The following is a 26,392-nucleotide window of genomic DNA, read 5'->3' as shown; positions in this document are numbered from 1 at the left end:
GCACTCAGCAAAATCAGTCACAGCCTGGGGCATCAGAACTCGTTCTGGAGATGGGGAACACAAGGCCAGACAGCCAAGTTATCCCTGCAGTCAATCATAAAGTGTCCTGGCTTGTTTTAAGTGTTCGATGCCTGAGGATGGAGGAGGAGGAGGGGGAGGAACAATTTTACTAGCATTGCAATCTCAGATCATAACTTCTTGGAGTGCTCATCTTAAGCTTGGGGAAAAAAAAAACAACAACCCAAAGCACAAAGCAGCAACTGCACACTCCTTCAAAGAAGAGCCCAATTCACACGTGACAATCCTACTTGAAGCCTAAACATGGCAGGCTCTTTTAAAAGGTTCAAGGAGAAGCATTTGCCACCAAGTCCATTAGGGTTTATAATCACTGTTTGTTGTTAAATTCTAATCCTCCTCATCTGTAGCAACCGCTGATGCCAGGAAGTCCTCTGTGTTATTACCCATAACTTCTCTGCTGTTGTTTAGAGATCAGATTAAGCTTTCCTACTTTCAATATAATGGAAGGAGAATTTGTTTCCATACTCCTGGCTATTTGCTTTTCATTTTCTTTCATCCTTCCAAATCCACAGTCTGTATATCAGTTTGTTCCAGCCTCTACTTAAGCAAGCTTCAAGCTGATGGACAGACTGGCATCTACCTGTAATTACAGACATCCTCAGCTCTGCCTTTGGCAAAGCTCGTGGCCTGTTGCACAACCTCTGTGCAGCAGTTTTCCAGTCTCCCCAGCTCATTACTAAGTGAACAGCAGAGCCGCGTGGGCTCGGTGCTGCCTTTGGTGCAGGAATGTTAACGGGCAGCTGTCTGCAGCTGGGGAGAGCCAGCCCCCATTCATTGCCCTGTGATGCCTGGAAAGGCCGGACTTGCCAAAAGCTAGGATCCAGCAATTAGGGAAAGCCCGGAGTCTATAAATACACCCATAGGTGAGTGCAACGCCACAATCATGCATCCTGCTGTCCAGGAAGTGTGAAGCAATCACAAGCATTTTACACATCAAAAAAACTCAGGAGCTGTTTAATCCCAAAGTCCCAAACCTGACCCTCTGCAGCATGGCATGAAGGTATTCAGAGGAAAGGTGAGACAGCTCCGACTGCCACAAAGAAGTTTGGAGCCTGTCAAAAAGGTTATGTGGGACAAAACGGCACTGCCCAGAGCCAAGTCACACTGCAGGTGTGATGGAAGCTTCTGGGGAACACTATGTAGGGAAACACAAGCTGCTGGATGAGAGATGTCTTCTCCAAGGGAAAAGAAATGGACTCATACTTTCACTTCGTTGAAAAGCTTTTTCAAAACTTACTTCTGCAGCTTTGTTTTCCCTGCAAACACCCATACACCTGTAAATGCTTCAGTAAGAGTGTTCACATTGATATGGGTTTCAACAGCAAGAACTGAAGAACCATTAAGAGTACTTGGAGAGCTGCCTTTAACAAGCAGGGCTTTCAGTTTAATGGGATAAGTACTGCCATTAATTCCATTCTTCCCTAGGAGGAGATACTGTGTATAGGTGCTCACCTAAGATTTTCCGGGGAGATTTTAAAGCTTTTTGCTCAATACTAGCTCCTATTCAACATAAAAATGACAAATGCTTCTTGTCACCAGCTTTTAGAGCTCCTTTAAACAGTGCTTATGTTAGAGAGGGGGGGAAGCAGGGAAACTGTATTCACAAAGCATATATCACAAACACCACAAATCCCACATCTCAGCTCACACACATGGTTACATGGATGAGATGGATTCAAGATTGGGGAACGCGGCCACCACTCCTGCCCAGCAAACCTGGGGCAGCACTAACAGCAAAAGCTGTCCCACAAATCCCTGCCCCATGAGTGTCAAAGGAAGAAGCAGCTAACAGACTGGACTTTGCAGTGATCCCAGTCACAGTGACTGTTAATGACTAACAACCTGAGCTGTCCATCAGCTGATGTCACTTTCATCATCATCACATAGTTCTGGACAGCAAGATCTCTTCCAGCACTTACTGAACAAGAGCAGAACCGACAGCAAATGTGGTAATTAAGGTGCATGAATTATGGTTGTAAGTGAAGATTATAATTAAATGTAGCATGTAATTGAATACACTCCTGTAACCACTCTGCTATGGCACCAAAGTGCTCACAAGACACCTTCAAACTGTTCTGAAACTGAGACTTCCTCTTGGAAAAAAAGGGTCACCATAAAAAAAATAATCACATTTCCTTCTGGTAATGCAAATAAAAGTTTAGGGTCAGATTCAAGACGAAACCCTGCTCCCACCTGAAACCACACAATTCCATGCAGCATCTCATTCAGGGCCACCTCAGAACTGTTGTTTGTTAAAACACACCATGCTCATGATGCTTCACACCTTCCTCTAGTGCTCAAGAAACACCACACACATCAGGCAGAAGGAGAAGGTCAAATATGACTTGGGAAACACCTTCCCCACACCCCAATTTGCTCCAACACACACATACACATGCCTGTGTGTCCACAACACATGTGACACTGGAACTCCTCATAAGACAAGTTCTGTATTCTGCGGTGATAATTATGCAGTGCTTTACAAATATGCCTAACTCACGGTACTTAAATAATTGTCAGAGAAACAGAATAGGAATCACTTTTTTGAAATTCCTAGACTTTTAGTCTACCTGGTTCAGTTTTCTCTTACATACAGGTCAGAACCAGGATTTTCGGAAAAAATGGGCAGTCTGAGGCAGATGCCTGGCTCCACATCACATTCCACCACGGCTAGCACAGACTCATTTCAAGGCATACAATCCTTTTACATTTTCTAGCCTCTTTGTTGAGTTTAACGTAAAAGATCTCCAGATGCATTTGCTATCCACAAACTCCCAAACCAGCCTTGCCTCTTATCAAAGAACATTTGCCAAAGTTGCCACCACCTGAAGGACCCTCCCAGCACTGGGGACTCAGCCAGCCTCCCAAGACATGCTTTAGCCTCGAGGGAACAGGGTCAAGCTGAACATCTCCATACCTACAGGCCAGAAGACATATGCTCTCCTTTCAGACAGGTCATGCACACTCGGCTCTTAATGATGTTTTAGCTCCACTTAGTGGCCAACAAGGCTCATTCAAAGCACTGTCTTCCTCTCACAACCACCGCTTTACTGAAGACTTGCGGATGATAGCGATCTCCCCCACTCTGATCACCATCACCCTGGTTCACGATCCACAGATAAAACAATGCCGATAAAATGACAAGTCTGAATTCCAGCCAACACTTACCTTGGTAGCAGCGGGGACCGGGGCTTGGCTTTTTCTTTCTCCTTTTCCCGGTCCCTGTCCCGGTCTCTGTCCCGGTCCCTGTGCTGCCTGTCCTTTTCATCTCTCTTCACCCGTTCGCGTTCGCGTTCCCACTCCTCTTTTCGCCGCTGGCGCTCCTTGTCGCGCTCCCGTTCCCTTTCCCGTTCTCGCTCCCTCTGGCGCCGCTCCCGTTCCCGCTCCCGCTCCCTCTCACGTTCCCTTTCTCGTTGCCTGTTCTCTCTTTCCCGTTCGCGTTCTCGCTCTCTTTCCTTCAAAAAAGAAAAGAGGAATCACTGTGTGGTAACATCCCCTAACAAAGTGGGTAACAAGGTCCTGGACCACAGTGAATTACAGACACCCTCCCATGTCAGAGCAAAGCGTTGAGATAGACAAATGTGGAGCTTGCTGGCCATCGCTGTTTGCTGAGCAGGCAGAAAGTGGAAAGGAACAAAACATACATCACAGCTGTAATTTTCAAAGGCAACAGTCAAAGATTAATTTAGCTTATTACGCTTATTAAATAAACGTATTGATGTTTACAAGTATTTACTCTCACTGCTAATCGTGTTTAGCTGATTAACTGTACAAACAAGCACCATGAAAATAACTGATGGTGCAGCATGTGCAACAATAGCGAGGACAGGCTTCTGTTTATGCACTGCTTCTGCAGAACAGCAAGGCCTTCCAGCACAAGGAAAGCCACTTTCTATAGGATGTGACAAATACCACTGAAAAGCTCCCCACTGAGCCGGACTTACTGTTTTTTTGCCACTATTCTATAAGCACAACATGCTCAATAAGGGCAAAAGGAAGCAGAGGGAAAGGGTTCATTCACAGCCTTATTTTCATGGAGCTCGGTAACTTATAGCAGTACAACACCAACTGATCTGGGATTTCAGCAACTGGCTGGGGGGTTTCCTCACCTGACTTGATCAACTAACACAGAACTCCACCAGCAGTGGACAGTCATGTTGGAACCTCTGTCTGCACACTAAGCACGCCTATCCAGATCCAGTCCTTTCTGTCCCAGTAGCTAACAAGCAAACCACAGTAAGGTTATTTCCTGGAAACTCCCTCACTCCCCTGACATGTCCAAGAATGGCTGCAGATGTGGCTGTATGAGGATGGTACGCAGAGGTGCAGCCAGCAAGAAGGAACCATCTTCCCAACTCATACATGCCTTCATCACACTGCAACAGGACCTCCTCCCACCCCGGCACTCAGGGTGAACGTGTTCTGTGCAGTAATTAAGTCAAGATTTAACTCTCTGTAAGATGAAGCATCCTGAACGTCCATCAAATGGCCTGTTTCAACCCTGCACTGGAAACATGACAAGCACCAGAAGTACCTAGAAGAAAGCTGAAAGGAGAAGCACAGAAAGGCGTATTACCTTACTTACTCTGTAGTTACGGTATGGATCTGGGTCTGTATACTGAACCCTGAAATTCTCATACTGCCCACCACGCCAGAACCGTTCTATTTCATAGTCATAATAGGGATCTGTATAGGGATCAAGCCTACAATGAAAAACAGGGAAGGTTAGAAAGGGAAGCATCACTTCGTCGCCACACAGAAATGCTACGTATTCTAGCTCAGGTTTTAGTCACTGTGCACTGACAAGAATAAACATGTTCAACTGAGCATGATCATACACAGTGGTTTATTTTCTACATATCCCAAACAGACAGGATTTTTAAAGTGAAGCTTATCAAAGAAAAGCATAAACTTTTCTTGATAAACACAAAAGAAAAATGCTAAACACACCAAATTCAGCCTTTCAAATCAATGTGGTAAAAATGCACTTTATAGCTACTTCAAATATATGCAAATGTAACAGAACATGTTTTGCCTCATTGATTTTGAGCTGTGTTTTCTGTTCATGCACACAGAACTAATCTCAAGCATTCTCACATCTGAAGTGAAACAGATGGTGATCTCCTACCCACCCTGCCACCAGATATGATGGGTGCATCCCGCTGCCACCAGCACAGGACATGAGCTGTAGCTGAGCATTCCACTGGGGAAGTTAAGCTTTGGGGTAGGCCAACAATGCTCTGCCCTGATACCTGGAATTACTCCATGCAATGAAGATAACTGCATCTGCAGGTCATATTCTCCAGGGGAAAATGGGCTCTGGCCCTCCAAGCACACAAATGAACGGGCAAGCAGACGGCACATGCTGCCCAGCTGCAAAACTGTAGTGACTTTGGGTCAAAAAGGGATTTAAACCCCACCCTCCTTAAATCTGCAATGTTTCCTCCATTTGATGAATTCTATTAACATTATTAAATTGTTTTAATTCACATACTCAACAACATCTAATCCCTGCCAGCCACCTGGAGTGGAAATATCACACCCATTCTAAAGACAGGGAGGTGGGTACAGGAAACCAAGAAACTTCCAGGGCCACAGAGGAGTCAATGGCAGACTAAGATATAAAACAAATGATCCCAAATTCCAGATTATCCATAATGAGACTGAGTTGTACCTAAGAGGAATAAAGGGCCCACTTTTGCATTTTAGAAACTGGTAAATAATCTAAAACTGGCTATGATGCAAGTGCTGCCCTGCAAGTCAAGCTGGTACTTGCACTTTTGTTCCAATGCTTTTAAATGGTTTAAGATTTCCACTTTTGTCTGAAACAAGCCAAGGGAAAGATACCAGCTAATCCTGAATACTGATATTTAATCCAGCAAGAAACTCCTGATGCCAACCAGACAACAGTCTAGATTCAGTGACATCAGGTGTCCAAAGAGACACAAAAAATCTCAAGCTACACCAAAAAGAAACTCTTACTTTTCAACACAGATTCAATTCCAAATCTCCACATTCCCTTTCTGTAACTTCTGTGGACTTCTTATTCATGTAAACAATCATTTAACTTGTTTAATTAACTGCTGAACATTTAGATAATGCGGTGCTTAAATGCTTAGGCAAATAATTGGTATCACCAAAAAAATCAAATACATCCATTCAGTTAAACTGCCCACCACATCAGATGAGACAGCAGTCTGTGGCCTAGGAAGTTTTAAGAAGTACAATGGAAAAAGGAAAGGGAACGTTTTCTTACGGTTGCAACAGTACTGGAATCAAAGACCTGCTTACCCATAGTTAATGTTTTCTTTGATGTCCACCTCCCTATAGTTTTTCAAAAAAGAAAAAGGGATTCATGAACTATTTAGACATCTCCATAGGTCACAAGACAGTCCTCAAAGCATTTATTAACACAACAGTGGTTAGTTTGCTGCAAGGTGTCACTCTGTGCAATAAGGTGCATATGCGTGAGAAAAACTGCCATTTTTGGAGTTTAAGCATCATCATCATCAATAACTTTAGCCTTTACACGCAATGAAGATATTACAATGCCACAATAAAGGTGCTTGAATTTACAGGAATTCCATTTGTTAACTTACTTAACATCGGCAACATGCAAAACATTTATTTGCCTTGACTGGATGAAAAACAGAAAGTTCTGTACCTAACACAACAATCCCTGCATCAGTGAGACAGTGGCACAGAACAATCAGAACGCTGATGATAGTTTCCATACACAGTCATAAAATAAAGATACTGTACAGTTAACCCACAGAGCACTCATGATATGTCCCAGGTGCAACTGAGAGCCTTCTCAGAGGAACAGAGGACCTTGTTCTGTTAAATACAACAGACATATTTCTACCCAGAAAAAAATTAATACAAGGCAACTGTTTTATTTCAGGCTGCAGAATTTAAAATAGGGGAAAAGAACTGCACTCCACAGCAAATCAAGGGACAAAAGCTTAACCTGCTCCTTATTCCTTTCCAAACGTGTTTTTTTGCAACTCATTCACTCTAAAAGAGACAGAATCAAGACTTGCAACACTTTGTGAGTGGGAGTGTTCCCACAGTCTGTATGTGTAGGAAGAACAGAGGCTGTATGAGCAAGAGAAACAGATTCACCTGTAATCCTGCAGAACACAAGCCTCTCAAAAAACCTTCTTCCATTTGATTTCTTGTCTTGAGAACCACTAACCAAGTTTCCCAGAGCTGACTAATTCACCCTTGCATCTTTTCCTGCCTGCTCTCAGACATAACAGCAGTGTGTCTGAGGTCTCCATTTTACCTTTCACCTCCTTAAAAAAACCCTAATCATTTAAGCACTTAAGTTTAGGGTGTTTGTTTTGGCCCAGGCTATGCACTGGCAGCTAAAGGGTTTATTCTCTGACCACTGTCTTACTCAACAGTTTATCTGGGACTGGTCAAAATGTTCAAGACCAGTTGCTGTGCCAATGCCCTTGCAAATAATCACCCAGATGGTTGAGGCAGTACAACTGCTGCCCTAAACCTCTTGGACCTTACTCCAACTCTGCAGCTTCAGTTTTAATACTTTCATGGGTTGGAATAAGAAAAACAAGAGGAAAAGGAGGTGAATGCACTGGTGTGACACAGGCAATGTACAACCAGACAATGCCCCTGAGGGACCAGTGTGCCAACAACACTGAAGGCAGAAAGGTTTAAAGATGGCTGTAAAGGAAGGTAGTGTGAACTGGAGTGAGTGGAGGCAGCTCAGATTTAACTGGTGCACATGCTGCTTAATGGAAGTTGTTTCCACTTTGAGGTAAGCATTCCTCCAGTCTGTAGAAGTTAACTCAAGACTGCCATCTTGTACTACATTTCCCCCAGTCTATTCCATGTAGCAAAACCAAGACTTACGCTGGATCTCTGACATCTCTGGTGATGCGGTAATTCCAGTCACGGAAGAACTCATTTTCTTTGTCAAATTCACGCTCGTCTTCTCCAATAGTCACAGTGAACCTCTTCTCCTCGAAGTCAGGCTCCTGCTCTTTTCTCATAGTTGCCTTTTTTAATACCTGCCATAATATAAAAACCATTGTAAAGAGAGCATTTCTGAGACCCAGAGAAACTGCAATCTTAAAAATCCTTCACTTGGGAGAAACCTGCCCTTCAGCTAAAACAACCTTCTTCTGCTGAGGTCTCAATGTGCAAGACACTGGGCTTTCCTTCCTGTGCAAAGTGTAATTCACTATTCCATCTGCTCAGAAGAGCAGAAGAAAGTTTCACACATGCTAACCCCATTTTCTGCAATGATCAGGCACATGGATACATGCTACCGAGACAGGTTCTGAAGTAAAGGAAATTAGCCCAGCTTAGAAAGGTTTGCTTTGTAGAGGTTTTGACTTCAGGGCCACAAACTCCCCGTAGCTCATTGCCGTATGAAAAAACCAAACCTAGCTGTCAGCGTCTTTTGACTGTACAACTGTGATATATAACAAGATAGAGTTAACAAGTTTAAAGGCAAAAGGAAAGTTCCTTAGAAAGAACAAGAAGCTACATGCTCTAAAAAAAGCTTCTTCTGAAACAGGCAACTGGATTTAGGAGACATCAGCATGCTTCCCGAGGATGGCATTTACCTCTTTAGCATGCCGGAGTCCTCTCTCCCAGGCACTTTCTGTTGGAGGGTCCGGAGGGGGCGGAGGTAAGATTTCATCAACAACTGGTCCTCCCTGTTGGAAAGGCAAGAGGAGGAAGAAGACACACACTTGACATTAGTTTTAAGCAGCAAACTCATGCTTTGCTATGAAGTTACCCCAGAGTACCTCCAGAAACTTTGGAGATGTATCAGCAGGGCATAAACTGGGACACACATGGAAGATTATTCTGCTCTACTAGCAACTACAAGACAAGCTTTTAAAATATACATCCAACTGATGAATTGGGTAGTAACTAATGTTCCTAAGTTATTAGCTAAAAAAACAAAAACCAACCCAAATCATCTTTACTTTCAGAACAGGAGACAAAAGCTATGTGCAGAAGCCGTAAATCCATAAAACAGATGTCCATACCCAAGGATTGGCTGGCATCAGTGGGTGAGGGCCGATGGGAGGAGCTCCATTTGGGGAGAAGGGCTCAGGCTTGGAGATCAAGGAGTAGTTTCCTTTGTCGTTCACACCAGGGTGAATAAATCGACAGTTCATGCCCCAGGTACAGTGCCCTGTGGAAACATAGTTCTGTTAGATCCCCACAACAAACGTTCGTTTAGCCCCACAGGTATTTAAAACCCAGCAAGCAATAATGCTGTTTGAGACATGTGACCTTTTTCTTTCCAGTTTTGTTGGGATTTACCTGTTTTCATACACATGGAAAGACCTTCACCACCCAACATCTTCCCAGAGAGGACAAACAGATCCAGTCACAGAAGTGTATAAGAACCTCATTATGGTGAGAAGGGAGGGATGGATGCAAATAGACCATCAGGCAAATGCCGTAATAAGCCTATGAGCTCTTCAAGTCTTATTAATGACAAACACTCCAAGTTAGGAGCTTTACCTTTTACAAAAAACAATGAATGCCTATAACCTGACAGAAAAGAAAGCATTGCAGTGCATTCAAAATGAACAGCTCTCTGGTGAGGCATGAAGTATATAAAAGCTTTTCCTTCCAGCCGAACCCACAGGCTTGCCAGCACTAAGTAGGAAAGGAGACATCACTGTTGAGTGCAGCAGAAAAACCTGAGGCTGCTCGTTAGCTTGAGGTACCACTCCCAAAGAAACAGTAACACTTGGGGGTCTATACAGGATACAAAGCTAATTTCCAACTTTTAACTTAGCTTTCCTCAGAAACAAAACCCTTTTCTTTCTTCTTTGCAATCTGCTAAACATCAGGCAAGAGATATTTTGCAGATCTCCCAGCAAACAACTGCATCACAAAGTCATTGCTAGTTGTGTGCTAGCTCAGTCATTAGCACACTGACTTGAGGGGTAAAGGAGCCGTTAACACTGCTTCAGCCAGAGAAGAATCCCCAGTGCTGGCTAGCAGGAGTTCACACTGCACTTCGGTACCTGGAAATGCTCCTCATCTGTCCCATACTAACCTCGAGCTAGTGTCAGAAGTACCACTGTATGCTTTTGTACTGTCAAACATAATGAGCACAAATCCCTTTGGTCAATGGCTCATCCCTTCTGAGTGCCTAAGCACTGTGGGTAAGGGCTGTCAGACACCTATATCAACACTTACGTTCCTACTGACGTGTCAAGAGGAATGATCATCCTGACAAGTAACAAGCCCTGCTCATGTGAAGGTGGCTATACAGCAAGTTATTTTGCTAGAAGGCTTTGCAAGCTGGTCATTCAAGCCACTGGATAGATGCAGCCACATGAGTGCTCCTCCAATACAGCAAGGGTTAAAATCTGAATGCCTTGAAGAGCAACACCTCATCTTCCTGGTGGCAGTAAAGCCTTTATGGGGCAAGCAGGAGCGAGTGTCAATGTTACCTGAACTGACACCAAATCAAAGAACAACTACGGCAGGAGATCCTGCAGCCTGAACTTTGACTCAAGCAAATATTTCCATGCTGCACAGAGGCGTGTGTCACGCTAAGGATTCAGGAACAAACAGCTCTCCTGGCAGAGGAACTTCCCTGTTCCACCATCATCACCACCAACACCTTCGTGTCTCAGCACACAGAGAAAATCTGATACCGGAAGACATCCAGGAAGCAGAGTATGTGATATGTGATGGTCACGTCTCTGGAAACCCCCTGAGCAGCTCCCTGCTCTGCATTACACCACTGACGTAAGGAGTAAGAGACTCCACCCTGCTCCCCACCCTTCTTTTGATCCAGATTTTCATAAACTGTTTTGAGGGTGATTGTAAATAAAACCACATAAATCAGCAAACATGAAATGAGATGCAGCTGGAGGAAGTGTAAGATTATATTACTAACCTGTAATCAGTTTAAATAAGTAAACTTTTATAAAACCTAACTCTCTAAACTAAAGCAAAATTCCAGGATAGCATAAGATAAGCTGTTAAGAGATTTGCCCAAACTTTGGGGAATGTCCTATTAAAAATTACAGAAAAAAATATAGTAAAAAAGGCATTTATATCCCATGCTGTTTTAAGAACACTTGCAGCGTAAGAAACACATGGAACTGTCACAGCAAGACCAGATGAAGCCATGAAGATAAGACACCCTGAGAGAACTGGGCTTGTTCAGTCTGGAGAAGGCTCCTTAAGGGGAGACCTTGGAGCAGCTCCACAGGCTATAGGAAACCTGGACAAGGGCCTGTAGTGACAGGACAAGGAGAATGGCTTTAACGTGCCAGAGGGGAAACTGAGATGAGCTCTTAGGCAGAAGCCCTTCCCTGTGAGGGTGCTGAGACGCTGGCACAGGGTGCCCATAGAAGCTGTGGCTGCCCCATCCCTGGCAGTGTTCTAGGCCAGGTTGGACACAGGGGCTTGGAGCAAGCTGCTCCAGTGGAAGGGGTCCCTGCCTGTGGCAGGGGTTGGAGCTGGAGGAGCTTTAAGGTCCCTTCCAACCCAAACCATTCTTTGACTCTAAGTCTTCCCTTACTTGCTTCCATCAGGCTCACCACACTTAGGGCAAATCCATTTTTGCATATTGGCTCTATGTAAATTCAGCATCTGGTTGCCAAGGAACAGAAAGGTGATACTGAGGACACCTGGGGCAGAGTTTATAATGCAGACAGCAGTTTAATGGTTTAAATCAAACAAGAAAAATCACAGCACCTTTGGTTTTCTTCCACCATTGCAATCTGTCATTACCTTTCATGAAGAATCGGCAAGTGGGACGTGGCCTCACTTTTCTGTCATTGGGGTCTTTAACTTCTCCTTCCTCCAAGTCATCATCCTGGAACAGACAGACAAGCTGACATTTCACGTGGTGCATTTTCTGCAGCGACTTGACATTTCACAATACGGTCAAATATCAGTCACTGAAAACACACCCTGGAGCGAAACAGGAGAGAAAAACAGTATAAAGTTCCAACAAATATGCCACAGCATCTTCACAGTGTGCTTCTACAAACAGCAAGACGCATCAGCTTCAGTGTTTCAAAGGTGGTTTGAAACCCTTCAGGTGTTAAGCACATCCTGATGCCACACTACAGACCAAGGTTTCAAGCTGCATCACCACCTGCTATATACTGGACTGTCCCCTGCTCAGCACTCATGTCACCCTTATTTAAGCTCAAACCAATTCCTTCTACCTATTGTTTTAAAATGCACAGCAGTATTCCCGCATTAATGCAATAACCCAGCAGCATCTGTCCAATTCTGAAGGACAACTGCTATTACAATAACTAACTCCCACATGCTTTCCCACAGTGCTGAGTGACAACTTTGTAAATAAACTTCTTAGGAATAAAGTCATGTATATTTCTTCCAGCCCTCTTTGGCAACAACTTGACACCTTCCCTTCTACTCCTCAGCTCCAGGCGGGAGCTCTGAATCAGCTCATATAAAACGCCACATCATCCCCAGGCACAGCAGCCCGAGGAAGAAAGCCTGGGAGATGCAGGTTGTTTTCAAGATTAAGAACCACAGGGGATGAGAGTGTGAAATAACAGCCACAAAACATCTCCAGAAGAAAGCTGTTGAAACCTTGAAAAGTACCTGCCTTTGCCTTTGTTCTCAAGGGGGGTAAAATCCCTTCCCTGGCTTCATGAGGCACAGCTGAAAAGTCAAAGGGCAAATACATGACCAGAACTGTCAGAGATATGTGGCGAGGAAATGAGCTATTTAATCTAAAAGGCACCCTGGCTTTCCCTCACTTTGCTTCCATTCACCACCACACAAGTTTTCATCATCTGAAATACATCTGAAGAGGGAGCATCTGGTGGAGGCCCTCCCTTTGCGTGCCAATCGCAGCAACCCTGTGGCAGAAATGGCAGTTGTCTACATGGAAAAGATTAGGAAAGTTATGTGCTTTGATCAATTTAGCAGCTGGAAAGGAAGAAAAGAACATCACTTGGCTGTAAGTAAACAGAGGATCTCTAGAGAGATGGGTTAACAGCTTCTGCTGCTGCATTCCTCCGAAGGCAATACAAGCAGAGCTCTCCTGAACAAGGAGGGATTTAAAATACTACAGATATATTCAAATTAAAATTTGCATTGATATTCCCCTCAGTCCAAGACAGAAGTCTGAAAGCAGAATAAAATGCAGAGGTTTCACAGCTCCCCCCTGAAGCTGGGGATGGCATTCAGTGACGTGTGAATGGCATAACCAGCTCAACTCCGCTTCTTTCAAAGGAGCTGTGTGAAGTCTTTGCAAATGCTGTACTTGAACAAAAGGGTAAGTATTTATTTCTGTGAGGTCTCCTTGGAATCAGGCAGCTGGGAGCCCTGTTATGAGATAATATATGAAAACCAGAGTACAGATTCATCTTGTGCTTTGTAAGGAGAGCGCTTTTAAGAATGCCTTAGACTTTAAAGGAAAGCATTCATATTTTAATCAAGAAGCAGGCACAGAGTCACGGCTCCAGGAATTTTTTCTCCCCCTGCCTGGACTCTTTTCACAAGACGGTAGAACTCTTCCTAAACAAATCAGAAACACATAAAAATTCTGGAAAATATGTTTTTAAACAAAATTATCTGCCAGAATGGCTATGATGAAGAAAAATTACATCACCTTTTTTTAAGCAACAGCACTTGTCAAAGCAAAAAACCACACAATATATGACTCTTCAGTGAAAAGGGAGGAAGGTCTCTTCTGTGATGGTCTGAGAGCTTCCTGAGCACATGGTCAGGGCAGCTACACAGCTATGGAGACTGGAAAACAACACCACCTCCCCACTATGAATCCTCCCCACCAGTGACTCCATCCACAGCGCATTGCTTCTTGTCTGGTCACCAGGATGCTCTCACAACCTCTCTTAGCTGTGCAGGATACCTTCTGGTACAGACAGCTGAGAACAGAGCCTGCTCTGGACCACAGACTTCCCTTTGAAGTGCTTTGCACTCTCACTATTCAGATTCAAGCAAGGTGTCCACCAGATCAGGAACCCACAGGAGGGTTTCTACTCTCCTGCTAGAATCACTCTGCCCTGTTTTCTTCTGCCTGCAAGAGGGAAACTGGTATTAAGCTGTATTAAACATGTAAAGACAAACATGAATAAGGAGTGCTATTTGCCCCAGTCACCAAGGCAATTAAACCCAGGTTTTGATTTTATTAAATAGCTGTTTGTCCTCAGCTGTGAAACAGCAGCTACTGGGACTGCATATAACTAAAAATATCCTCTAAATCACATGCAGCAGCCACCTGGTTAGGCACTTTCCAGAGAGCCCAGCACCTTCTGCTCCCCTTCCATGCACCCAGATGCTGCTAAAGCCCAACAACCATCTCGGGGCCACAGGCTTCCACTCCCCAGCACCAGCCTCTCAACCTCAGGCAAGGAGACAGCTTATGAACACCTACTCCATAGCCAAGTAATTTGCTGTCAGCATCATCCAAAAGTCCTCCAAAAGCTGAGGCAAAATAGTTTCTTAAAGCACTGGAGTCCTTCCATGTTCAATGGGAACAAAGCTTATTTGTGATGCCTCTGACAGTATTTGGCACAAAGCTTTTCTACAGTACATGGTACCAGACATTCCACCCACCAAGTTTAGGATTTGGTATGCAGTATGGTCTTACCTCCAGAGAGAAAGTGTGTTACTTGCACACTGGGGACACAGCTAACACAGCTAATTCATGTCAAAGAAGGGAGGCATGGCAGTCTAAGAGCCAAACAGTTCAGAAACACGAGGACAGGTCTTTCCCTGTAGGGCTCTGCCCACTTGGACCAGCTCCTACTTACATCAATTTCTCCATCATCAATTTCTCCATCATCTTCTTCTTTCTTCTTCTCCTTGAGGGGATCCTTTTCATCATCACTTTTGCTACTGGATTTTTTCTCATCTTCATGAGCATCATCTCCTTTCTCTTCTTCCTCATCATCCTCACCAGCAGCTTTCTCACCATCCTCCTCTGCAGCAGCAGCACTTGGTTCCTCAGGAACTTCCTCATCATAGTCCAACTCATGCTCATCAAGTTCACGGGTGACAGAGGATGCTTCATCACCAAGATCATTTGTCCTGTCTTCTTCCTCACCTTTGCGAGGTGCAGGGCTCTTCAGCTCCCCACTCTGCTCATTGTTGTCAGACTGGTGAGACTTAGGTTCACTTAAGCGGTCCTCTTCATCTGAGCGGTTCTCCTCTTCACCATGGCCCAATCCCCTGGCTGCATCCTCCTCCTCACCCATAATGCTGCCTTGCCCACCCTCTCCATCAAGTTCACGGTCTGAACAACATTCCTTCAGGACTTCCTCATCAGAAAGCTGCTGGTCTTCTTCGTCAGGAGAGCAGGGGTTTCGCTCAGGGCTGTTGGAAACGTCCATCAGTACCCAATAGTCTGCAGAGGGTAGAAAACAACACTAGTTATGGGGAGCAAGATGGGAGAGATCAAGGAAGGTTCATCTTGCAGAATCTGTACTCTTGTATTTCACCTCCTAAGAAGAAAACATTGCTTGAATTCATTAATATGGTTTATCACAGTACCTTCAAGAAGGAAATAGAGAGTTTAACCTGCACAAGAAACTGATCCTGATATTGTTCCAGACTAGACAAGAGTCTGCCACCCTTCACATACAACAACAGAGCTTGTGTTTGGAATTTTACCTACAAGCTCTAGCATTCACCATGTCAGTTTCAAACTCCAAGGTGTATTTTTCAAGTATAAGCACATGGCCCTACAGACTCGAGACATACACGAGCACAACTTACAGTGATGCTGAAAAAATAGCCTGTATCTCTACAGGACCTTTTACACTGCACACAGAACAGATATGAAAGCAAAGGCAGTATTCAATCACGAAAACACCTGGATTTTCAATCAGGTTTAATTCAGACAGTGCATCTGTTGCCACCTAATCTCCAGCTGCTTTACAGACTAAAGATTCAAAATTCCTTTACACATGATCAACTTCATAACTCTCTGCACCATGCACTTCTAGAAGCTCAGTATGAACATGTGCTCAATATGAGCGAGTAAAAAATTATATGTCTGCTTAGAATAAGCACAATAAATGCAACAGGAAGAGACAAGATGCAAAGCCAGAAACCCCCCCAAGCCATATATATGCTTGTTTTACTCCAGAAAACAAAAAATCCCATGAATTCTAGAACTGCCTGACCCAAGGAACTGGTTGAGCTGTTACTAGGAAGATTACTGGTTTACATTTAGACAAATGCTCTTGGTGATTAAGAACTCTGACCCTTCATCTGTGGTCTCGTGCTGCGGCATGTACTCAGCCTTATAAATGATGGCAACTCCTTCCTCACTCCCCTCAGCAATAACCACAGTGCTTGGCTACCTCAGAAGAGCCCAAGTAGACAAGAGGTGTCCTAGCAGGTTTGCCAGCACCGAGGCAGCCAATGCGTAGAGACATAAAAGCAGCCACTTGCAGCTCTCTGCTTGTACCAGTAGAACGGCTCAACAGAGGCATTGGCTCCTCTCAAGGTGGCACTTCTCCAGGGGACTAAATTCACCATTTCACCATATGCTACCTCCTCCTCCAAACCCAAAGGTCTGCACAGGAACAAGCTTGGGCAGCCATCAGACAGAAATGAAAAGCTAAAGACAAACCAAGGCTTACAGAAGCATGTTTAGGAAACAAAAAGCCACAGGGTTACAAATCAATAGGATTTCTTCATCTCAGTATGTTCCATGTTTTACTTCAGCTGCTCCTAGGTACAAGCTCCTTGCAAGCATGTTTACTACTGATGCAACAAAAACCATGGCCTAAATTACCAGATTTTTACCCGTTATTGTCAACTCTTGACACAGAAAGGCTGTAAGACCCTGGCAGCTCCTTTAGGCACACCAAGCAATACTCTGCGAAACAGAATTATAACAGCAGGCAGCTCTGTGCTACTTAACCTTTCCATGACCCACACTATCACTCCTACCTGCCATGCTCCTCCAACTAGTTCTGCACAGTAAAGGTTACTTACCATTAAAGAGCAAGAACAGACAGGAGGCAAGCCAAGCCACAATAGACTACAGTGAACTCCACCAAAGCAAATCCAAGACATCACATCATATAAACCCCAAAACATTTTGGTAACAGAACTGGGTATCTCTGTGCTGAAATACAGCAGGAGGGTAAGCATAGAGAACATGCAGCATCTCTCCTGTGTGTCAAGAGCCTGTGCCTGGAAATCAGGAAGGCACAACATTGTTACCCATGCTACTCATTTGCTTCTTCATGAACTTGCAAGGACCAGGGCTGTTGTATTTATGTCCTGTATGCTGCCAGATGCACTGTCATCACTGAGATAACATCTCTTGTATTCACCCTAGTGAAGACATGCTGAGCTGGTATCTGCAGCAAACTCTCAAGATGAAAGTCACACTCAAGAAAATGCTGCTCATTATACTATAGGAGGTCTGCAGAGAAAAATCACAATGAAAAGCACTCCCAGAAGAAGTAGAAGTCTTTATGTAAGTACTTAACAACCATGCTCTGCTTTATGTCTTCAAAGCCCTGCACAGGTATTTGATAACCAATAAGGAATGATCTAAACATTTGTCCTGGGTTCAGCAGCAGCAGTCATTTTTCTCCTTCTTAGTAGCTGGTGCAGTGCTGTGTTTTTGACTTTCAGCCTGGGAACAGCGCTGATAACACCGATGTTGTTAGTTGTTGCTCAGTAATGTTTACTCTGACCAAGGACTTCCTGAATTTCATGCTTTGCCAGGGAGGAGGGGAAGCCGGGACGAAGCAGAGACAGGACACCTGATTCAAACTAGCCAAAGACGTATTCCATACCACAGCACATCATCCCCAGTATATAAACTGGGGGCAGTTACCCAGAAGGGCTAGATCGCTGCTTGGGTCAGGGTGGGTATTGATCAGTGGGTGGTATCGTATGCTCTTCCCTTGTTATTTCCCTTATCATTATTATTATTGGTGGTAGCAGCAGTGATTTGTGTTACACCTTAGTTACTGGACTGTTCTTATGTCAACCCATGGGAGTTACATTCTCTCTATTCTCCTCCCCATCCCTCTGGGAGCAGAGGGAGGAAGACAGCGGGAGTGACCGAGGTTCTGAGCTACCAGCTGGGCTTAAACCACAACAACATTTGAGCAGAAGAATCATATTTTGAGTTTCCTACCAGCTGCTCCAGTTTCTCCAGACATCTGAAGTTGGCTCTTACTCATAACCAAAGTTTTGATTTTGCTGAAAAGTTAAAATCCAAATTACAAGACAGCAATTGCCTCTGGTGATAACGGCTCTGGGCAGTTAAACAGGATGCAATCCAAAACAAATTATATTCTTACTGGGTATATAAAAGTTGATGCCAAGTTCATAAATGCTTGCACAAATTATTACTAGCTTTAAGATCAAGTTTATGGCAGCGATTTTAATTGCCTGAGAAGTTACACTTTATGTGCACACAGAACAACTTAGCATATTACATCTGAAAGGTCAGACTTAAGAGGCCAGGGGAAATGTACAAGTTGTCAAGGGCAGATGTACTCAGGAAATTTGTTTTCTGATTTCTTGCAAACAAGCAGCACCAAAGAAAAAGCACTGAAATGAACCGAACGCCTTCTGCATTAGGCACTAAGACCTTTAGAGGGATTGGGGGGGGGGGGGAAATATGAGTGGATTCTCACCACCAGCTAAGGTGGTAAGTATAAAACATTCACCTCCACTGGCAGCTATTAAAGCTATTATAAAACCCCAGGGCATCCATCAGTTACAACCATTTCTTATTAATTTCCATTGACAGAAATTATAAGAAACACAATAAATGACAGCCCAGTTGAAGAGGGATCATAGGCAAGTTGGTTTTGGTGTGGATTTCCCCGGATTCAAATAACAGCAAGTTTCCCTTCTGCAACAGGTGCTATGCCCTCCCCAGTGCCTCTGTCTGTGCCAGCAGTGATGCAGTGCACAGAAAGCACTTCAGAAAGTCCTCGTCAGAGAGTTCCTCCACCACCTTTTATGCTGAATTATTTTGGTAAATCAAATATTATTTGGTAATATTTGGTAGTTATTTTGGTAAACCCACTGTTAGCCAGTCTCCAAGGGCTATTCACCAACAGCCAAGAAAAAGATACCCCAAAATTCAAAGAACCAGATTTTTTTCTTCAATCTTACATGCAATTGCATGGAAATATCCCAAAGCAAACCTCACGATATGCAAAGGTAAAATAAACAGGAAAAAAAAAATAGGAGCTGGAAATTTAAAGAAAACTGTCAGGCTAATGATGCAACAGGACCAGGTAGCATTTCTGCTGCATGATGGCAAGATACTGCCATAGCAGCCATCCAAACGTTCGGCTAGACTCTCACTAACTCACTGGCACAGCAGCTCCTCCTGCAACAGGGGAGGTAAAGAAAGTGTCCTCCAGCCATTCCTTAGCCTTGTGCAGCCCCAAGACTCTGAGACCGAGAGGAGAGAGAAGAAACAAGGCACAGCATTCAAACAAGCAGCTTACAGGTGACTGCAGCATCACAGAAGCAGGATCTGAGATGGGAGAATACCTCATCACTGAGCTAGTCAGTGTTACTTGTAGTCACTGGTTTGTAGAAAGGAAAAAAAAAGAAAAAATAGAGTTGAACATTAGGAAAGGCAAGAGTACCACAGCAGGGATCTTGTGAAGCACTGGAGTACTTGCTCTACTCACTGAAGCTTCCTTTCTAGCTCCAGTGAATTTATTCTTTGCATGGTAGCAAATTTCACTCCATTTAAAGCGAACATTCCAAGCACTGTCTCAGAATAATCTGCAAATCAGTTTATACGAAATCTCTGGACTCCTGCAAAGTCTTCCTGATTTTCCTGGTGTGTGTGTTTTCAGTTTTTTGCTTTCCAGTGTCATTCACTTACATATACAAATACCAGGAAAAAGATAAGAAAAAATACTAGATAGAAGTATTCCAAACTGATCAACACAATAGAGCAGAAACAGAGCAGAAATCCACAGGTTTCCTCCCTCATCATAAGGGTGGAATTTTTGTACCTTAAAACCAAGCAAGTTTATTACTGTCTTCAAAACAAGTTATAAAGGAAAAAAAAATCTAACCTAGATAAGCTTCCCTGACTTGTAACTTAGGTAATGGGGCAAGAAGCAGGTATATAGCAATACCTCTCACTTAGTGTTTCATCTTCAGAGCTACCTTTAAATTACAGACAGTTCAGGCAAAGCCACACTATTCCAAAACTGACTTCATTTCCTCAGTGTATCAAATGTTCATTTTCTGCATGCCTGAAGAAGCGGGCTAGTTCAGAACAGGTATCAAGCATTGTAGATGACAATTACAAAACCCTCTTTTTGCCAGGCTAAGCAAGTTGGTACAGCCTTTCTATAGAGAGGCTTTGGAGCAAATACAATAGTAGGGTGCACTTTCAACCCAAAATGTGTCTTTGTCTCTAGAATTATTTGTGCATGCCTCATTGAGTGGAAAGCCCCCTAAAAAGCAGCTCACATGTTTTCAGTGAAGAAAATGAGGATTTGGCAGCTCAACTTTCCAGCCATCCCACTTGCAGTAAGCGCATGCCACGCTCCTGGGTGTGAGCCACACAGCACTTGCTGTCACCACAGGTATCAATCTGGTTAAGCAGGACTTTCCCTTCAGTTGTTCCTTCTGGATCTTCATGTCCCCAGCCAGTCCCTGTCAGCTGGCAGTGTTCCTGCCAGTGCTGTGAGCCCGCAGTATTACAGAATAGCCTACCGAGAATATGAAGGAAAGAAATCCCTTGAAAAAGAGACTTGGGGCTTTGTCACCTCATTTTCAGTAGCAGTGCCTTTGCATCATGCTCCACAGCCCAAGCAGAACTGGGCTGCATCCAGCTATAGCTGAGAACACCAGGCAGCTTTCGCAAACCAAAGTCAGACCCTTTGGTCACTGGGTATCCAGAAATGATTGGAAACACCCTGAAGAGACATGCCTAGCATCAGCTAAGAGCAGGATAAAAAGAGCTAGAACAGCATGGTGTCCCAGGGGACATTCAGCAGCAATTATCTGCACCAAACCTGCCTTTTCTCCCTGCAGTCCCTCGCTTCTCTCCCTGCCCCTGCACAGCAGTTCCAGAGAGTCAGGTCTGGCAGAAAAAGGAAGCTTTTAGTTACATAGTACATATGCAACAAGAGGCAGTGCTGAAATTTCACAGACTGAGCTCTGGTATTTCTCAAAGTAGAGAAAAAAATGCATTAACTATTCCTTAACTTTGTCAGTGTTTCACTGCATACCCTGGAATAGAAATGCTCTTTATAAGCTAGGCATTCACACAGCTATCCTCACCTGCAAGGATCTGGATGCAACAGTGAAGGGGCCCATCTTGCTCTCACCGAGTCTCATAGTCTTATTGGAGAACTTTAAAATGACAGAGATTTCTCCCCTCACACAGGTAAAACGGCACTGTACATGAGGACATGTTACAGAAGCTTAAATTCATCTGCTTCGGCCATGTTACAATATATTTTTCCAAAGCTTAATGATATCCAAGATTCTTAAATTTAAAATACAGCACAGAGATTAAGAAGCCCTGACACAGCACTAAAGGCAATAAAAGAAAAGCCCTTTTCTACTTAAGACGCTTTTTAAAACTCAACTTCAATATTGCCACGTAATCCCTGGATGCATTTTAAACAGTATTTTTAACATTACACTTCTGTTAGGTGATTTGCCTTGGGCAAGAGATACATGAGTCAGAACACTGGAATTCTTAGCAGCAGGTCTGTTTTCAAGATCAAGCCCAATTTCTATTCTCTTAAATCAAAAGGTACAAAACCAGAAGGAAGAAATGCCAAACAAGCTTTAGTCTGTGGTCACACATGTACCTTGCACACTACTCCAAGGCACTGCAGTGTGTCACTGACGGCATTCTGGATCCATGGCTCTCAACACTGACTATTGCTGGCAGGAGGCTCAAATGCTGTTTCTTATGACTTTGTGCTGTTTCCAATTAGAACCCAAGAAAGGTCTGAGCCGCATCTTCACTTAAGCCAACAGAGTTAAGCTTTGTGTACAACTAACAACTGACTTGCAGTTGCAGGTAGTGTCTTGGGAGCACACAAACTGGAAGCAGTATGGAAAGGATGGCAGCTTACTCTAACCCAGTGCATCACCTTTAGGATAAAGCTGTGAGTTAAGACATTCACCAAGGAAAAAATACTCCTGGTGAGCATTATTTCCATTCATTACATTCCTCCCTCCAAGGTTAGGCCTTTATATGGTGCCACAAAAAGCTTTTTCCAAGCAAACAAGGAATACACCTTGGAAACAGTATAGGAACCAACAGCTGAGACGGTTCCAAAACTTCCAGTAGCAGGAAGGCAGAGAATACCCTACAGAAAACTGGAGGATGACAGTGCCATCAGCTTCAGCCTTAACATCCTACAGATCACCAGTCAGATGGCAAGAACCAAGAGCAGACACAACTTCTGTAGCCTTCCAGTAGAGAGTTCCAAGCTCCTGGGATCAGACACAAAGGAAAGAAGCAAAGAACATCTTTGCTTAAGGAAGAAATCTTTGTGATAGAAAGGATAAACCCCACTTTTTAACAGCCAAACAGCTTGATGCAAAATCAGAACACTTCTGTTACTTAAATATGTGAAAACCAGGGGTTAATGCTGAACAGAGAAGTTCTGGAGCACAGTCTAAATGCAGCCACAAGGATGGGTGAAGGATGGAAGTGAACTGAGGAGAATGAATGAGAAATAGCACTGACAAGGGAAGTGAGAAGAGAAACACAGCACAAGAACACCTAGGGAACAAAGACCTGGAAAACAGAAGCAAAACAGAAATGAAGGGCAGGAGCTTCAATGTGGAAAAAACCATGGAAGAGTAGCAACAACAGGAAGAAAAGGAAATAAAATCCCTCATGATGCAGGAAGGAGGCATCACATAAAAATGAAAAGACCCTTTGTGCTCTTGGCACAGCACCCAGTCCTTTGCTTTGAATGAAACTACTATTGTTTACAAGGTTAATGAACTAAAAACTTACCTGAGCTCCTTAGGGAAGCACTGACTTGTAGAATGCATTGCAAACTTCAGCTACCTAGTGGCCATCACAGATGCAGAAAACTGAGCTGCCTTTTGGTATTAACTAAAGAGAACTGCCTGGTGACAGGCATTTCCAGAAGCTGATTTTTAAGGAAGAGCTCTGATTTGGATTGTTAACCACTGCTGTGTGCCAGGCAGGCTTTGGGAAGGGAACATGAAGAGAAAACAGCGCCATGAGCAGCTGGAGTTTGTTTTCGCAGTGTAACCGATTCCCCTCTTCCTGCAGCTCTCTGCAGGCAAATGCTAATTCTGCATTAAAAGTGCCTCAGTCCCATGAAAGAAAATAAGTACGATTAGACTGGTGTTCTGTGGGATTTGTGGATAATCATGCTCAATAGGCTAACTGTACTCTCAGAGCAGCAGATCAGCTGTCTTGATTAGACTAGAACCCTTCTCCTTAACCTAGGCAAACCATAGGATGGCTAGGAGAGAGAACTCGCACCTTGAGGGTGCTGTTCTTGCTATAGCCAAAGCAGCGCCAGTAAAAGTTGCTTGAAAAGAGCTGAGCTATTGACAGCAATAAAAGAAAACGTTGTTAGCATAGAGGCTGACAGGACAGCTCTGAGAAGAGACAACCCTACTGAGACAACTCATGGGGGGGAATACAAACCACCTACAGCAGCACTGCATCAGAGTGCTCACAGAGACAACAGCACCTCTGGGCAGTGAGGACACCACAGCTCCTGCTGTACCAGGCAGGCAACACAAACTACTGCTATGCACATAACCAGGGTGATGCAGGGCAGAACAGACCCTCTGGAGTGCCGATGACGCTGTGCTGTCCCAACCCTTCTCCCCACTCCCCCCTTACCTCACAGGGCCACGCTGAGATCCTCCTGCGGTGCCCCCAGGCTGGGGATGCTGCAGTGGTTCCTGCCTGGGGAGGGGGCACAGTCAGAGCTGCCCCCAGAAGAGGTCACCCCCTTCCACAGCACCCCCCAACCAGCGCTCCCCCCAAGCTGCCCCCTTCCCATCCAACCACCCCCATCCAGCAGGTGTGTCCCCCCTCCCCAGCCCCGCCAGACGAGACCCCCGCCACCGAGTGCTCCCCCCTCAGCCCCACACCCCCATCGCCACCCCCCACCGCGCTGGGCCCGCCCCTCCCACCCCTTTCCCCCCCTCCACCCCGTGGGCTGCTCCCTCCCCTCCGCACTCCTCCAGGCGGCGGCCCCGCACCGGGCCCCCTCCACAGCCGCTGCCCCCCGACCCGGTTCCGTCTGCTCTCGGGCCCGCCCCCCCCAGAGCTAGGCCGCAACCGGCGCCTGCGGAGCGCGGCCTGCCGGGCAGCAGCTCACCTGTGCGGGCCGGGCCGGGGCTGCGAGCGGCGGGGATCGGCTGCGGGCCGGGCGGACACGCAGGGAACGGGCCCGGAGCGCGGAAGCGGCGAAGCGGCGGCAGCGGCGCGGAACGGGACCGGGCCTCTACTCGCGGCGGCGCAGGGCGGCCATGACGTGATGTCATCCACTGGCGACGGCCCCTCGCGACGGGAGGAAGGGAGGCGGTGGAGAGGGGAAGGGCGGGGTGAGAGCGCGCCTTTTTATACCCCCCCTCGGGCGCGCTCCCCAACCGCACCTTAAAGGGGACGCGCATAAAGACGTGCAGGGAGGGGGGGAATGCGCACAGACACGCAGGGTGCGCACACACATGTGCACATGCACCTGCACAGACACACACGTGCACAGACACGCAGGGGTGCACACACACGTGTGCACATACACCTGCACAGACACACACGTGCACAGACATGCAGGGTGCACACACACATGTGCACAAACACACATACACAGACACGCAGGGGTGCACACACACGTGTGCACATGCACCTGCACAGACACACGTGCACAGACACACAGGGTGCACACACACATGTGCACATGCACCTGCACAGACACACACGTGCACAGACACGCAGGGGTGCACACACACGTGTGCACATACACCTGCACAGACACACACGTGCACAGACATGCAGGGTGCACACACACATGTGCACAAACACACATACACAGACACGCAGGGGTGCACACACACGTGTGCACATGCACCTGCACAGACACACGTGCACAGACACACAGGGTGCACACACACATGTGCACATGCACCTGCACAGACACACACGTGCACAGACACGCAGGGGTGCACACACACGTGTGCACATACACCTGCACAGACACACACGTGCACAGACATGCAGGGTGCACACACACATGTGCACAAACACACATACACAGACACGCAGGGGTGCACACACACGTGTGCACATGCACCTGCACAGACACACGTGCACAGACACACAGGGTGCACACACACATGTGCACATGCACCTGCACAGACACACACGTGCACAGACAAGCAGGGGTGCACACACACATGTGCACATGCACCTGCACAGACACACACGTGCACAGACATGCAGGGTGCACACACACATGTGCACAAACACACATGCACAGACACGCAGGGTGCACACACACATGTGCACATGCACCTGCACAGACACACACGTGCACAGACACGCAGGGTGCACACACATGTGCACATGCACCTGCACAGACACACACGTGCACAGACACACAGGGTGCACACACATGTGCACATGCACCTGCACAGACACACACGTGCACAGACACGCAGGGTGCACACACACGTGTGCACATTCACCTGCACAGACACACACGTGCACAGACATGCAGGGTGCACACACACATGTGCACAAACACACATACACAGACACGCAGGGGTGCACACACACGTGTGCACATGCACCTGCACAGACACACGTGCACAGACACACAGGGTGCACACACATGTGCACATGCACCTGCACAGACACACACGTGCACAGACACGCAGGGGTGCACACACACGTGTGCACATACACCTGCACAGACACACACGTGCACAGACATGCAGGGTGCACACACACATGTGCACAAACACACATACACAGACACGCAGGGGTGCACACACACGTGTGCACATGCACCTGCACAGACACACGTGCACAGACACACAGGGTGCACACACATGTGCACATGCACCTGCACAGAGACACACGTGCACAGACATGCAGGGGTGCACACACACATGTGCACATGCACCTGCACAGACACACACGTGCACAGACACGCAGGGTGCACACACACATGTGCACATGCACCTGCACAGACACACACGTGCACAGACACGCAGGGTGCACACACACATGTGCACATGCACCTGCACAGACACACACGTGCACAGACACGCAGGGTGCACACACACATGTGCACAAACA

The 26,392-nt window shown here is 45.7% G+C and overlaps 1 protein-coding gene across 4 annotated transcripts in view; it reads right to left on the bottom strand.

Moving 5' to 3' along the window:
- The window catches only part of ZC3H18 (zinc finger CCCH-type containing 18), a 47,233-nt gene extending 23,245 nt beyond the window's left edge, over positions 1-23,988 (bottom strand). Inside the window, exons 1-9 of one of the 4 annotated variants that reach the window (XM_061360022.1) lie at positions 23,927-23,988; positions 14,859-15,451; positions 11,830-11,914; positions 9,108-9,256; positions 8,676-8,768; positions 7,957-8,114; positions 6,370-6,402; positions 4,655-4,781; positions 3,247-3,533 (exon numbers count right to left, since the gene is read on the bottom strand). In XM_061360022.1, coding sequence (XP_061216006.1) covers positions 3,247-3,533; positions 4,655-4,781; positions 6,370-6,402; positions 7,957-8,114; positions 8,676-8,768; positions 9,108-9,256; positions 11,830-11,914; positions 14,859-15,437 — 1,511 coding nt within the window. In that variant the 5' untranslated portion in view covers positions 15,438-15,451; positions 23,927-23,988. The remainder of the gene's footprint in view (positions 1-3,246; positions 3,534-4,654; positions 4,782-6,369; positions 6,403-7,956; positions 8,115-8,675; positions 8,769-9,107; positions 9,257-11,829; positions 11,915-14,858; positions 15,452-23,926) is intronic. The other 3 variants (XM_061360023.1, XM_061360024.1, XM_061360025.1) reach the window with 3 other exon arrangements.
- Between the last annotated feature and the right edge of the window lie 2,404 nt (positions 23,989-26,392).

The sequence above is a fragment of the Neopsephotus bourkii genome, unplaced genomic scaffold, assembly GCF_033783945.1.
Source record: "Neopsephotus bourkii isolate Nb327-2 ecotype Australia unplaced genomic scaffold, CSIRO-AGI_Nbou_v1 NB_1008, whole genome shotgun sequence".
Classification (NCBI taxonomy): Eukaryota; Metazoa; Chordata; class Aves; order Psittaciformes; family Psittacidae; genus Neopsephotus; species Neopsephotus bourkii.
This window is presented reverse-complemented; position numbering and strand designations above follow the sequence as displayed.